General features: G+C 38.4%; 2 protein-coding genes across 3 annotated transcripts in view; one reads left to right on the forward strand and one right to left on the reverse strand.

Annotated features, from left to right (window-relative positions):
- The first annotated feature begins 1,923 nt into the window (after positions 1 to 1,923).
- On the forward strand, positions 1,924 to 13,381 carry CCNE2 (cyclin E2). Its single transcript, XM_004679717.2, has 11 exons — positions 1,924 to 1,937; positions 2,031 to 2,127; positions 2,206 to 2,259; positions 2,938 to 3,089; positions 3,730 to 3,865; positions 5,000 to 5,146; positions 6,065 to 6,160; positions 9,136 to 9,270; positions 10,921 to 11,032; positions 11,856 to 12,013; positions 12,323 to 13,381. The coding sequence occupies exons 1-11, from the start codon at positions 1,924 to 1,926 to the stop codon at positions 12,434 to 12,436; spliced, it is 1,215 nt and encodes a 404-aa protein (XP_004679774.1). The 3' UTR covers positions 12,437 to 13,381.
- Positions 13,382 to 13,504: 123 nt separating this feature from the next.
- Positions 13,505 to 15,003, reverse strand: part of INTS8 (integrator complex subunit 8) — a 45,820-nt gene continuing 44,321 nt past the window's right edge. Inside the window, exon 27 of one of the 2 annotated variants that reach the window (XM_004679718.1) lies at positions 13,505 to 13,846. In XM_004679718.1, the coding sequence (XP_004679775.1) occupies positions 13,730 to 13,846 (117 nt within the window). In that variant the 3' untranslated portion in view covers positions 13,505 to 13,729. The remainder of the gene's footprint in view (positions 13,847 to 15,003) is intronic. The other variant, XM_012723044.1, reaches the window with a different exon arrangement.

Consider the following 15,003-nt stretch of genomic DNA (forward strand, 5'->3'; position numbering starts at 1 on the left):
CCGCGGGCCACTGCTCCCGAGAGGAAGGGGAACGCCATCCCCCTTGCCACTCAGGAAAGACCCGGGAACTGGGGAGAAAAACGCGAGGGCGCGGCAAGCGCCAACGTTCCCTCCGCTAGGACTAGCGGTGGGAGGCGTCCGGGTAGGAACCGAGCACCCACGGACTGAGCAACCCGGGGGAAGCGCGAAAACGGTCGCTACGTACCTTGGTCGGAGGACTCGCGCAACGCACATATAGGTTCTCCCAAGCACGGCTGTTCTGGGTGCCACCGTGGGCCCCTGGTGGCTCCAGACCTGCAGCCCCGCGGGCGCGGGACGCACGTGTCAGCCGCGCGCCGGGCTGTGTTTACATTCTGCAGCCGCTCCACGTTGTGCCGCCGTCCTGGCCTCCCATTGGCCAGCTCGCCGGCCGGAGCTGCGCTCCTCCCGCAGGGGCGGGCCCTGCAGGTCCCCGCGTCCCTTTGGAAAGAACCCGGCTCCCTGAGGCCTTGGGGGGACCGCCCGGGTGGGCCACGGGCCGGCCACTTCTTGGACACTCCATGTTCACTCTAGCTGCGTCCACGCGGCCGAAGGCCGGGGCTGAGCCGCGGCATCACAAAACCGCGAGCCGGGAGCTGAAGGCGGGAGGGCCGAGGGACGAACTGGCGGGAAATGCGGAAGCCCAGCGGCGCCGAGAGGGTCTCGGAGGAGGAGCCTCTGAGAGACTCTCTCCCGCCCTGGGTTGCACAGGCTGGTGAAACCGAGCGCAGGTGAAGGTGGACTGCGAGCCTAGGCGTGCTGGCCTAGCGGCTCCTAGGTGTGGGACCGCGCGGACTGAGGAGAGGGCACGGTGCACAGGCCTACCCGTGGTGGGGGAGGGCGGCGCACTGTCCGAAGGTGTCAGTCTCAGGCGCATGCGTGCAGGGCGGGCCTGGCCCGGCCTATATATTGGGTTGGCGCCGGCGCCAGCTGAGAGCCGAGCGGTAGCGGGTCCGGTGGTGAGGAGACGCGGGGTGTTGGGCGCGTTGCGGGAGGGAGGAAAACCCCCCACCCCCACCCCACTAGGCCGATGCATCCCGGGGGAGGAACAGTAGGAGGGCTGAGAACTGGGCGGCCTGGGGGGATTGGGTCTCCGCGTTCCGTCCCTGTCAGTACTCTCGGCGGGGGGCCGGGGAATCGGTGGCGGGGCATGGAGGGTTGCCCTTAAAGTGGGAGTCCGCCGAAAAGTCCCTCACTTTAGAGACTTCTCTTTCCCACTCAATTTGGGGAGCTAGCCCCCCGGGGAGACGATGTGGACCTGGGACTCCTCGGAGGTTAAAAATTGCCGAAAAGTTCAGTGTCCCAGTTTCCCCCCCTTGTTTAACTCTTTCCCTCTCTCCCTTACTGGCATCTGAGTTTGGGGGCCCGGTGCCCCTCCAAGAGACCCGCAGGGCCCGGTGGGGCTGGGAAAGAGGGAAAGGAGACGGGAAGACGTGACACAGTCTTAGTTCCCTCCGCCCCTTGCTTCCACCGCCGCTCTCCAAATTGGCGCGGAAGCGGTCTCGCCTCCACAACCCCTCACAGCCCGGCGAGTCCAGAAAGGGGGAGGAAATGGGGGCGCAGCCCAAGCCCCACTCTGGGTTTACCAAGGAATGGGGAGCGCAGAATAGGCCTGCTTGGGTAACATTCGCCCCTCCGTGCGCTAGGGGTACTGGTGCTTTGTAAAATTTTAAACTTGCATCCTGGTTGTACATTCAGTTGAAGAATTGCAGACATATGTCCAAAATTAATAACTAGGTATAATAAAGCGCAGGATACAGCACGATAAATGGCGGAGGCCAGGTACTCAGATTGAACTGTGACCCCCGAATTAGCGTCAACTTGGCGATGCATTTTTACTCGTTTCTTTTCTCCCCCTCCCCCCCCCCCAAGAAGTTTCATACACCTGAGAGAAGAGAGAGGAGAATGTCAAGACGCAGGTAACATTATTTGTCTTGGAGACATTTCAGTTAGTGGCTAACTTTGAAACGCACGACTTACTAATTAAACTTCCTTTTAAAAAATCACTATAGTAGCCGTTTACAAGCTAAGCAGCAGCCCCAGCCCAGTCAGACAGATTCTCCACAAGAAACCCAATTAATTCAGGCCAAGAAGAGAAAAACAGCCCAGGTGAGTTTGGGGAAGAGGGAGAGGAGAGGAAATTCCCTGCTGGTATCTTAGCTTAAAAACGTTTCTTCTATTTTGCAGGATGTCAATAAAAGGAAAGAAGAGATCACCAAGAAACATCAGTATGAAATTAGGGTAATGCAGAACTAAGCTTGGGTGGGCTTGGGAGAAACATGCAGGACAAGGAAGAAAAAATTGCTACTGCTTTGCAATAGAAAATATTTTCTGACACTTCAACGCCTCTAGAGGTCAGCAGGAACACACCTACCTTTAGGTTTGTGGAAGCCAGAATCCTAAGGCTGTGAGTTAAGTCTGCCTTGAAGCAGCTGGTCTCTCTTTGTAAATCCCGCTCCTGAGCTGGCTAGTGCACCAGAGCCCAGCTGCCTAATTTGTTCATCCACTGCTCTTTGTTCGGTTTGTGACTATAGCGGAGGACCCTAATAGCTGCTTCTTGGGCGTTAAAATAGGATGCCAGGTCACTGACAGCCTGCTACCTATTCTTTGCACATACTTTGCCTGTGTATATACAGAAAACACTTTAAAGACATCATTTCTCTTGCAAATCAGCACGGATTGGGAAGAGTCCTTTAAGTAACTGATTCAGTTTGTAAGGTTTTGCCTTCAGGTATTCTGAAGTGTAGATTTAAACTGAAGGGAGGGTGTAAGGAAGGCTCTCAAGCAAAGTGCCCCTGCCGTGACTGCTGACTACAGAGAGCTTGTTTTATAATCTTAAAGTGACTTTCATGAAAGATCCAGGACAAAAGCTGGTTTCCTTTTGCACAAATATTCTTTATTTTTATTTTTCAACAACAGAATTGCTGGCCACCTGTATTATCTGGGGGAATCAGTCCTTGCATTATCATTGAAACACCACACAAAGAAATAGGAACAAGTGACTTCTCCAGATTTACAAATTACAGATTTAAAAATCTTTTCATTAATCCTTCACCTTTGCCTGATTTAAGGTAAGAAAAATTTAAGAAATTTTATATCAGTAATTACAGTGGTGCTACTTTAATATGTGGTACTGTTTTATCTTTTGGCTTCACTATAAGATCAAAAACTTGTAAAAATTGTTTTCCTTAATATTTAATCATACAATTTTATTTGAGTTAGTACAATTTGCTAATCATGAGTATTTAACTTTGATTCTATAAAATTATTTTCATTTTCTTGCTGAATACTGTAACTTACCGGAACTGAATCATATATTTAACTTTTTAGTGTTTCTCAGTAGCAACCTTAGTAAATTATAAATGGTAACTGGAACACATGCTTGAAATTTGTCATTTTAGATTATTATACTCTACTTTCTAACTGTATAATTTTAGGCTTCTACTTTAGTATGCTAAACAAATGGTTTCTACTACACAGTTGTGCTAATTTTCTTCTATAATAGTTACTAATGTCTAAAGTTGGAACTAATTAAACAAAGATTCTAGGGGAAAAAGTGGTTTCTACAAATTAGCAATTTTTTTTCTAACTTAAGAGTCCTTTCAAATTGTAACTGAAAATTGGATTTCAGTGTTTGAAAGTCAAATTGATATAAAACAAATAGCTTGTATATGATGTAGATAATCAAATTAATTTCCCCCCTTTCCATAGCTGGGGGTGTTCAAAGGATGTTTGGCTAAACATGTTAAAAAAAGAGACAAGATATATTCATGACAAACATTTTGAAGTTCTTCATTCTGATCTGGAACCACAGATGAGGTCAATACTTCTAGACTGGCTTTTAGAGGTATGTTACAGCAATATAAATTTCCTTTGTCTGGAAAAATATTTAGATGTAAATGTGCTTTTCCACACACCCTCAAGGTAGATTACTCCTTGTCAGCAGCCATCTTACATTAGTTAATGGTACCAAAATGGAATAGTGCTCATTACAAAAGTAATATAAGAATAAGCATCTACATCCTATACAACCCAAACCCGATTCAAAATTCCTTTTACCTGTGGGTATTGCTGGGTACCAGAACTGCTCTAAATGCCAAGTATACTCAGGAAGAACACACTGTATATAGCTCACAATGTTTTCATTTTTGTTGTACAAAGACTAGGCTCTAGAACCCTTCTGTATCACCAAAATCTGATTTGGAATCTTGAGTTCTATAGCCTAAACTTTATAGACATTGAATAGCCAAAGCACTATGTTTTCTGGGCCCCATGTAGCTCCCTTTTGTTACATACTTCTATTCCTTTCAGAAATACACAACCAATAACTTAAAGAACAAAAGTGATCCTGAGCTCCCTTTATGTCTGTGCTAGAATTTTCTGGTGCTTTTAGGTCCATGCCGTTTCTCCAGATAATTCTAAATCTCTAAGATTGCTGAGGGAATGATTATGTTAATGACACAATAGTTTTCCTCTAACCCTTGACTATTTGCTGTTTCCATATCTTTAACATAGAGATGATACAATCTAAGAAAGATTATTAACTTTTCGGTGAGGTGATCATGGAAACAACTTAATCATAATTATGCTTATTTTTTTGTTGTTTGTTACATTAATTTTTCCCAGTGGTTGTCTAACATATTTTCTTTTAAAGATACGATCCTATGTATAAAACCAGATAAATGTATCTTTTTGTCTAGAAATACAAATATGAAATATATTACCTTAGTTTTACCTTAGTTTTAGAGGAGAAAAATCAGTCTCAAAAGATGGGGGGGGGACTAAAAGTAGTAAGAGTTAATGAAGATGTTAATTTTTTTTCTCTACTAGTTAACCACAGTATTTTCCCCCTCCTGTCTTATGTATGGAATCCTAACAAGAAAAATAAGGAATAATAATATTCCAAAATTTGGTAGACAGAGTAATTTCTAATCTGGAGAAACTCAGAGGCTACTATTTAAATGTTTGAATTCTTCTCTAGGTATGTGAAGTATATACACTTCATAGGGAAACATTTTATCTAGCGCAAGACTTTTTTGATAGATTTATGTTGACACAAAAGGATATAAATAAAAACATGCTTCAACTCATTGGAATTACCTCTTTATTCATTGCTTCCAAACTTGAGGTAAGTTCTTAAAACGTTATTCATATGTTTATAACCCCTAAACTTTGGTTATTTTAATCAGTATCTTCAATCTCAGAAATACTTCTACTTTTGATATTAACTCTAGGAAAATGAGTGGTTTTATTTCAGTACATTTATTGAACATTGTGATATGGATGAAGAATAAATATGATAGCTCTTCATAGTATCTGAACCTTAATTCCCTGATTTACCGCTTATAATTAGTGTTAAGGCTAAATGTTCCATGACTCATTCTACCAAAAAATACATGAATGCTGTGACTATATACAAAATTATGGCACTGGACTCAATATTCTTGGAAAACTAATCATACACTGAAATAAATAATATGTGGGTTTAAATTAGCCCGATATTTCCTGTACCTGTTGGTGCCAGGATAGAAGGTAACTCCTTTGCTGACTGATATTTTCCTTTATACTATCATGTTTAAAATCAAACAATATATTATGGGTATCATCAGTACCTTCATCTAACATTTTAGAAGCCTATACTGTTTGAAGATAGGAGAGGGACTGAATTGTGCATTAACTTCCTTCAGTGTATTTTTTCATGTACATTTGTCTTTTAAACTGTAAGGACTAACTCCAAATTCTGCCATATCTGGTAGATAAATTAGTATTTCAGGTATTGTTCTAAGTCTGAAAATCGTGATCCAAAGTGTTTTTTAAACTAAACTGACATGTTAACATACAGTTTATTAACTTAAAGTCAGTATCAATTCTATGAAGTCTCAATCACAATAGCTAGCTAATTTAGATACTTAGGCCAGAAAATGTAAAGTTGCTCCAGCTATCACAGAATTATTTTACTACAGTATATAATCACTTTAAGCTGTATGTGGTTTATATATAATTCTTGTGTTGAGTTTTAATATTTTTTCAAAAATACATTTTAAAGGAAATCTATGCTCCTAAGCTTCAAGAGTTTGCTTATGTTACTGATGGTGCTTGCAGTGAAGAGGACATCTTAAGGATGGAACTCATGATATTAAAGGTAATAATGATATCTTTATTATTTCTAGTTGCAACTTGGTACCATAGAAGTTATTATTGAATCTCAATGATTACGGTATAGTCAAAATTAAGTTTTTAGTATCAGGTTAGTGCATCAGAAGATTGACAATAATATAATCAGGAGGGGAAGTAACAAATTTGACTTTACTGTAACATTTCAACTTTCCTATATTGAGAATATATATTTTTTAAAAGATTTTTTTTTTAATTTATGCATACAAGAACTGGGGTGTAGAACAGAGGTGAGGAGGGGTAAGAGGATTCACCAGGTAGAGTATGGAGCAGGACAGGTGGATCTACTAAAATACAGTTCTGAGGTGGGGAGCAGTGAGCTTGACAGGAGAGGCCTGCTGCACCATGTGGGTTACTTCCCCCCTGGGATCAAACTCTCCTCAGCAGTGGCTGGTGACAGTTTGATAACACTGAGTTAACCCCTGCACCACCAGTGAGGCCTGAGAATATTTTAATTTAAATGTAATTAAGAAAACTGTCAAAATACTAGTTTAACATAGAACATGCAAAGAAATGAATTCCAACAAAGATTCTCAAATCATAATTCTGATTTTCTCTTTCAGCAGGTATTTTAATGCCCCTTTTCTGCAGGAGAGAAATATAAAGGAGTTTAATCAGGCTTTGATTAGCAGTCAGTGTTGAGCTATTACAAAGTATTACTAAATTTGGACACCATGGATTTATAAATAGGACACATAAGAAAATACAACAAATATCTTTCATTTATGAACTATAAGCTATATATATATATATACTTATATGTATATAAACTGTAAGCTGCTTATAAACAAAAATTTACAACCAATATTAAGATTGACAGCTTTATTGGACTGCAGTCCTGTTGGGCTGTTGATTTTGTTCTAATAATGAAATTATCCAGATTCAGTCAGTCTAAGTATAGCTGACTACAATATGATGATAAAAAGGAAAGATGGAATTATCTGGGCAGTCCTACAGGCATTAAATTTCTTTTCTCTCCTAACTTAGAATTCTTATAGAACCAGAAAAACAGGGCTTCAATAAAGGGAAATATATCATAAATTATGATTTGTCTTTTAATGTTTACCTCTTGACCAAAAGCCAGAGATGACAGAAAGAGAAAACATATAGAATTAATTCTTGGAAGATATGAATAAAATCAACTGTGACATCACTGAATATAATTAAAAGGGCAGTTTCAGTAAAGTAATACACAGATTTGGGAAACCAAGAGAGAGAGAGAAAAGAAAATAGAAAAGCAGGAATGGAAAGCAGGCTAAAATGGACTCTGTAAATAAAAACTATTAGAATAATGGTTCCATATCAATGACTAAAACACAAGCAGTTTTAGATGGTTAAATTTTAGTAAAATGAAAGAAGCCATAATAATAAATCCCTAGAAGAAAAAAACCTACAGAAGTAGTTTCCTAAATGACTCATTAAGAAATCAGCTATATGGTGGGAATGCAAACTAATACAACCACTATGGAAAACTGTTTGGAGGTTCCTCAAACTGCTAAACATGGAGCTTCCGTACCACCCAGCAGTCCCACTCCTAGGTATCTACCCAAAAGACACAAAAACACTGATTGAAAAAGATACCTGCACCCCCATGTTTATTGCTGCTTTATTTACAATTGGAAAAACATGGAAGCAGCCCAAATGCCCAAAAGTAGATAACTGGATAAAAAAGATGTGGTACATATATACAATGGAATATTACTCAGCAACCAAAAAAGAGAAACATGGGCCCTCCCTGGTGGCGCAGCGAGTTAAAGCACAGCACTGAGAAGCTAAAGCCACTTCCGCATGAGTTCGATTCCCACCTGCCCTGGAGGTGACCACATGGCGCGGCAGACCTCTCCTGACCCGCCCCTGCTCCCCTCAGCAGTGTACTTCATCAATCTGCCTGTTCTGTTCCCCACTCTGTCTCTAGTGAAGTCTCTCACCACCCCTGAGCCTCTGGCCTGTACCCCAGGTCTGTATGCACAAATAAATAAATCTTTTTAAAAAAAAAAAAAACAAAAGAGAGAGAGAGAGAGAGAAACACATGTCTTTTGCAGCAACTTGGATGGAGCTGGAAAAGATCATGCTTAGTGAGATGAGCCAGAAAGGGAAAGAAAAATGCCGGATGGTTTCACTCATAGCAGGAGTATAATGGACCAGGCGAGAAAATAACAAGAATAATGAACAGCCATATATCAGAGACATTTTGTGGGTGGAGTGGGGAATGGGATCAAAATCAGGGGGTTGGGGAGGGAAGTGCACGGGATTATGGCACACGGGTGACTTGGTGATGGGAAACCCACAGGGACTGCAATTGAGATGGGGAAAAAAATGTAAAATAAACTGTTATTAAAAAAAAAAAAATCAGCTTATAGGCCCTCCCTGGTGGCACAGTGGGTTAAAGCACAGCACTAAGAAAATAAAGCCATTTCCACATGAGTTCAATCCCCTCCTGCCCCTGAGGTGACCACATGGCACAGCAGACCTCTCCTGACCCGCCCGCTGCTCCCCTCAGCAGTGTACTTGGTCCATCTGCCTGTTCTGCTCCCCACTCTGTCTCTGGTGAAGCCTCTCGCCACCCCTGAGCCTCTGGCCTGTACCCTAGTTCTGTATGTACAAATAAATCTTTAAAAAAAAAATCAGCAATATAGGGGTCTCCTTGGTGGCATGAGGGTTTAAAGCACAGCATATGATGTTACCTGCGCCACTGTAGCACAAATTTGATGCCAGGCCAGGGCAGTGACCCACATAGCATAGCAGACCTCACCTGACCTACCCACTGTTCCTCTCAGTAGTGTGTCTCCCCACTCTGTCTCTGGTGAATCCTCTCACCACCCCCATACCTCTGGCTTTTATACCCCAGTTCTTGAATGCATAAATAATTTTTTTAAGAGTACCTATATAATGTGATTTATACAAACCTCCATTTATTAACAGGCATATTATCTTTATTAACAGGCTTTAAAATGGGAACTTTGCCCTGTAACAATCATCTCCTGGCTAAATCTCTTCCTCCAAGTTGATGCTCTTAAAGATGCTCCTAAAGTTCTCCTACCTCAGTATTCTCAGGAAAAGTTCATTCAAATAGCTCAGGTATGAACATTCTTATTGAATACATACTAATGTTACTGTTAATTACAACTTTGTTTTGTGTACATATGATCTTAAATAAGCTATCCAGTGAGATGACAACATACTAAATTCACTTCTTGGCAAAAACAAAATTTTTGAGGCACAAAATTCTGTCCCCAGTATTACACTATTTCATAATTTCAGAAAACAACTTTTAAACTTGGAGCTTAAAGCCATTTTAAGTACTTTTGATCCTTTAGAAGTCCAAAAGTTAAATTTTTTCAATATAAAATGGGAAAAGGTATTATTCAACTGGTTGCTTTTAGGCTTTATAATGTCATGAAATTATTCTTAGTCTCAAATTTGAATAGAAGGGCAGCTAGTTTACATACTGAAATTTGATCACCTTACTTAGCTACAGTATTTTTTTTTTAAAGAATTTAAGAACAAACTGAAACTTCCTGAGTCAGCTTATAAATCTCAACAAAATGAGTTTACCAGTTTCTCCTACCTGCTCTTCACTGCTATCACAAGGCTGCTATACCTACTTTCAAGTCTAAGTGGAGATCTGTAGTCTTATTCAATGTAGGAAGTGAGACTATTACACATGGAATTGAGGGAACTGTACTTTGGGCACTGCAATCTAGATTGGGACTTGTCTACTTAAATCTAGTAAGCGTATTATGGACACTAAAAGAACCAGAATACTGTATTTACTATATATTTTATATATATATAATTATAAATATATTGCAATGAATTCATTTTATTAAACTTTCTAATGAAGGCTATTTTTTATCAGAGTTCCCAGTCTCCTAGATTAACACAGACAGCTATATAGATCCCTTTAAAGAATTAAGGCCAATCTTTGATAAGATGAGAAGTATATAATAGCAACAGTTCATTTCAGCTCCTCTCCTGTTTCTTCTAGACCAATGAGGGCAAACATAATTTAAGTTTTATTTACTGGACACATATTACTACTAAATGTTTCCCTTCTGTGTCATTCCATTGCATCTTTTCAGTTCTTTGTTGACCAACCGAAAGTGCTTCTTAACTAATATTTTTTGAAATATGCCCACTTTTGTTTGTCTGCATCATGATAGAGGGAGGGACCATTCTGATAATGTAGCTTCCCTTATTTAAAGTCTCCCAGTAATTTCAGTAATCAGCTTAGAAAATAAAGTTCTGACATCTTAAAGATGGCTGTGATGTAATACACGCTATGCCTTCCCTGCTCCCTTATTTTTCAAAAATGAAGTTTCTCTCTGCTTATTTTCACTTGAGTTCCAAGAAAAAGTTAGTACTTTTTCATTTATCTTTGCAAAGCTGTAGTCTTTACCTTTACTCTATTTTGTCTTCTAAAAACTCAAAAACATCAGAAGTTTTCTTTGTCTACCATTTTAAGTTAGGTGCCCTCCCACTAGTACACATTACCCTATGTCACAGTAATTCTTTACCTGTTTGCTTTCTGAACTTACAATCCCAAAATTTGATTATTTTTCTTTGGGGTACTGGGCTTATATATCTTTGGTTCCATGTAGTTTTAGCAATTCCTGGCAGATGGTCTGTACCGTAAACTTTGTAAAACATGTTAACTGACTTTTACTTACTTACTAAAGACATGTAGTAGTCATCCTTATAAATAACTTTTGCTTTTTCCTTTGTTAGCTTCTAGATTTATGTATTTTAGCCATCGATTCATTAGAGTTCCAGTACAGAATACTAGCTGCTGCTGCCTTGTGCCATTTTACTTCTGTTGAAGTGGTTAAGAAAGCCTCAGGTAAGCACTATCTTCTTGTTCACAACTTTTAAAAGGATTATAATCTATGAACTTTAGTGTCCTACTTCAAAACAGGAACTTAAAGCTTCAACAGAAGAAAATTTAGCAATCCACTTTCCTTCCTTTTAGAAGTACTAATTCTCATTATACATCCAAGCACAGTGTGAAGTGGCAGTTACATCCATTTTAAGAGTCAGCGTGATTACAGCTATTTAGACTAGCTGACTAATTTCATATGTAGAGGGCACTAGTTAGGAAACTGGAAGCAGGAGCATAATATATTAGATACACGTAACCTTCATTTTTCTGTTTTAATTTTCATTGTTTATTTCTAATTTGAAATTTTTACCCATCGGTTATCTTAAAAAGTTACTTTTAAAATACTTATTTTTTTTTATTATTTGTGTTGTGGCCAAAGTGTACTCTGTAAAATTTCATTTACTTTTCTGGCTTTTAAGGCTTGTCTTGTAACCCAGCAGACTATCTTGGTGAAATGTCTAATTGAAGTCTTTATTTTGAAATTAAGAGTTTTTGTAGTTAGGGCTAATGTGGGATTTGGGGCTTATAAATGTCAATTGTGTTCAGTTGTTTTATAGTATTTACATTATCAGCTTTGTATCTTGAATTTTAATGATCACTTTCTAGGTGATCAAGCTGTAGTTCTGTTTAAAAGCATGTATTAAATAAAAGCAGTATGTGCAGATTTTATTTTTTTATTTATTTATCCTTCTAAATGGATTTTCACCCCTCAACATATACCAACTGGGTGTAGTTTTAAGCATTTAAATATACTTCACAGTCTTCTAACTTCTCTCTATTCTAGGTTTAGAGTGGGACAACATTTCAGAATGTGTAGAATGGATGGATCCTTTTGTACGTGTAGTAAAGAATACTAGTCCCGTGAAGCTGAAGATTTTTAAGAAGATTCCTATGGAAGACAGACACAATATCCAGACACATACAAATTATCTGGCTATGCTGGTAAGCTTTTTGGTCTTACAATGTATTTAGTCACAGAACCTAATTATATAGTAATATTTTAAGTAGTTATGCGATGATAATGGGAGAAAGTTCTAGTGGACACACCAAAGTCAAAGTGAGATTTATGAAATGTCTTAAGACAGGTCAAATTGTTGAGCCTCTAGAATGTGACTAGTCAGTTACAAAAAAGCTAAAGAATAAAGAGATACAATAAAGACAATTTTGGAACTAAATTGTCTCAAATTAATACCCAGAAGTCTAATTTGCCTTTGTTATAGCTGCTAATCTCTGGTTTCTTCACATGAACAGGATGAAGTAAATTATGTAAATACCTTCAGACAGGGGGGACAGTTGTCACCAGTGTGCAATGGAGGCATTATGACACCACCGAAGAGCACTGAGAAACCACCAGGAAAGCACTAAAGCTATCTAAACAACAAACTGGAATTAACTAAGTATTGGACAGAATTTCACTTAAGTACTGAAGCTTTACAGGAAAATAGTGCTATGACTGTCCTAGACAATTCAGAAGTTTCACTACCATTCAATTGATAATCCATTTAAAGTTTGCATTAAGGAAGGTATTCCTATGTTAGCTGTTCAAAGAAACAGCAGGACTTGTTTACAAATATGACTTCATTCCCACAGTGATGGGACATAAGCCTTAATTTATGCCATAGCAAAAACAAAAACGGGGGAAGGAGATCCAGTGTTACTATATTTAACCTTGATAAACGACATTAAGTATTGGAGGTTTGGACTAAAGTGCTACGTTAAAGGGAACATTAAATGGCATAGTACTTGACTAGTGCAATTTGGTTCTGGAAAATGAAATTGAAACTTGTTTACAAAGATTTGATTTTGTAATAAGGTGACTAATTTATCTACAGCTGTTGTAGAAGCTATTATAAAACTTGAATTTTTACAAAGGATGAACTTTTAATCTGTCTTTTAACTAGTTTATCTGCCTTGCCATAACATTTTTTACCAGTAATGCTTTAGATGAACATGGTGTTTAAACTGTGCTCTAAACAGTGGGAATACCAAAGAAATAAACAAGATAAATGCTGTGGCTCCTATGACATAAAAAGTTGCTTTATAATAAGCCTTTTTTGTATACCACAATTTGGGTGTCAAACTTAAGTACCCTTTCAAACTATTTATATGAAAAAGTCACTTTATTACTCTAAGATAGCCCTAAGAATTTTTAATTTAGTGTGATTAAGACTTTATTTATATTTTGTAAAAACAGTTAAGGTCCTTTTCAAATTCCTACATTATTAAAGGACAGTGTCAAAGTGATTAGGCTTAACACTTGACCTAAACTTCTATTTTCTTAAGGCAGAAGTGTATTAAATGTATACTGACTCCTAGAAATCTATTTATTAAAACAAAAACTTAACATAAGAATTTGCTGTACATAGACTAGTTATTATGTCTACATAAATATTTTAGTGTTCTTAATGAATTCTAGCCTCAAAAATGGGGGTAATTAGAAAACATTCTAGATTGCTAGTTTATTAACATATGCCTATTTCTTCAGAAGGAATTAAATTAAGCTATTATATTTTCTTCTGTTTAGTTTTTGTTAATGAACTAATGTTTTAATATTTTCCCTGGAAAAAAATACACCACTAAATGTGTACATATGTATTATATAAACTTAATCTTTTAATACTGTGTACTTCCAACCCATTGTTTAAAAAATAAAGCTACTTAAAAGTAAAGTTTTGCCATTGCCTGTAGAAACTTTTTCTTCCTTCTCTGCGCTGCCAGCTGTAACACTTCTTCTGGGTTGCTTGCATTCAATTCTGTTTGGCCGATGGCTTTGATCTTCCAAAACAGAAAAATGATGTTAATTACAGGTCTAATTACAAAGTCTTGGATAATATACATATTATAAAACTACGTGCTAAGAGGAGTTAAGACTGACCAAAAAGATCAATTGTTAAGAATAAATTATATTCAGTAAAACTAATTTCCTTTTCATTAAAAACTAGGTAGATAAAATATGTTCAAAACTCAATTATATTTCAACATATATATTCTGCACATGTATTTCTATATACAGAATAGCTAATACTAGTAGACTATTCCAATATGTACCCTGAAGGGAGACTATTCATAAATGAACATCAGATACGGAAAGTTTGGAGTAGAATTTCTAGATACCATGTCACAATACAAAGGTATACATGTGGGAAAACCTGGTAGTGGAATATAAATGAAAAGGTGCTGAAACAACATAACCTGAAGATAACTAGTCCACAAAAGCCCAAAGTATAAGGCAGAAGTTAAACTAAGAGCAGATAGGGGCCTCCCTGATGGGATAAGGGTTAAATTCTCAACACTATGCAGCTATCACCACTGTGGAGCATGAGTTGGAACCCCGGCATGCAGCAAACCTGTCTCACCTGCTGCCTCCTCAGCAGTGTTTCAGTAGATCCACCCATTCTGCTTCTCACTCTGTCTCTGGTGAATCCTCTCACTACCCCCAATGTACCTCTGGACTACACCCCAGTTCTTGTATGCATATAAATAAAAATAAACCTTTTAAAAATAAAAAATGCATATATGCAAAAAGGAGCTAAATATATTTGAGAGAAATGAAATGCCCTCTAGGGTTAGTAGTCAAGGCTATAAGATGAGATTAGGAAGAACACAGGATAATTAGAAAATAACCAAAGAATTAACTTCTAGAGAGAACCAACCAAATTCAAAGGGTAGACTGAGGGAGATATTTACAAAGGTGAAAAGGAGGGGAAAATTGAGCAAAATGTCAGGAAGCCAAAGAAGTAATTACAAGAAAGAAGACAAAGACTAAAAAATAGCCACTGATTTTGGCATTTCGGGATGTGTGTGAAAACTTTAAAGTGGTGATGTTCTACTAGAAACCAAACTGAATGAGTTGAACAGCTTTAAAAACCCAGCAGTTTCTACGACCCAGAAATCCCACTCCTAGGTATCTACCCAAAGACACAAAAACACTG

Source organism: Condylura cristata, unplaced genomic scaffold, assembly GCF_000260355.1.
Source record: "Condylura cristata isolate star-nosed mole 26May11 unplaced genomic scaffold, ConCri1.0 scaffold00009, whole genome shotgun sequence".
Taxonomy (NCBI): Eukaryota; Metazoa; Chordata; class Mammalia; order Eulipotyphla; family Talpidae; genus Condylura; species Condylura cristata.

What these genes read in the sequence shown, in the direction of transcription:
- CCNE2 (XM_004679717.2), top strand. An exon ending in TCACCTTTGCCTGATTTAAG is followed by an intron (nt 3,090 to 3,729) that starts GTAAGAAAAATT and finishes CCCTTTCCATAG; the next exon opens with CTGGGGGTGTTCAAAGGATG. An exon ending in TGGAACTCATGATATTAAAG is followed by an intron (nt 6,161 to 9,135) that starts GTAATAATGATA and finishes CTTTATTAACAG; the next exon opens with GCTTTAAAATGGGAACTTTG.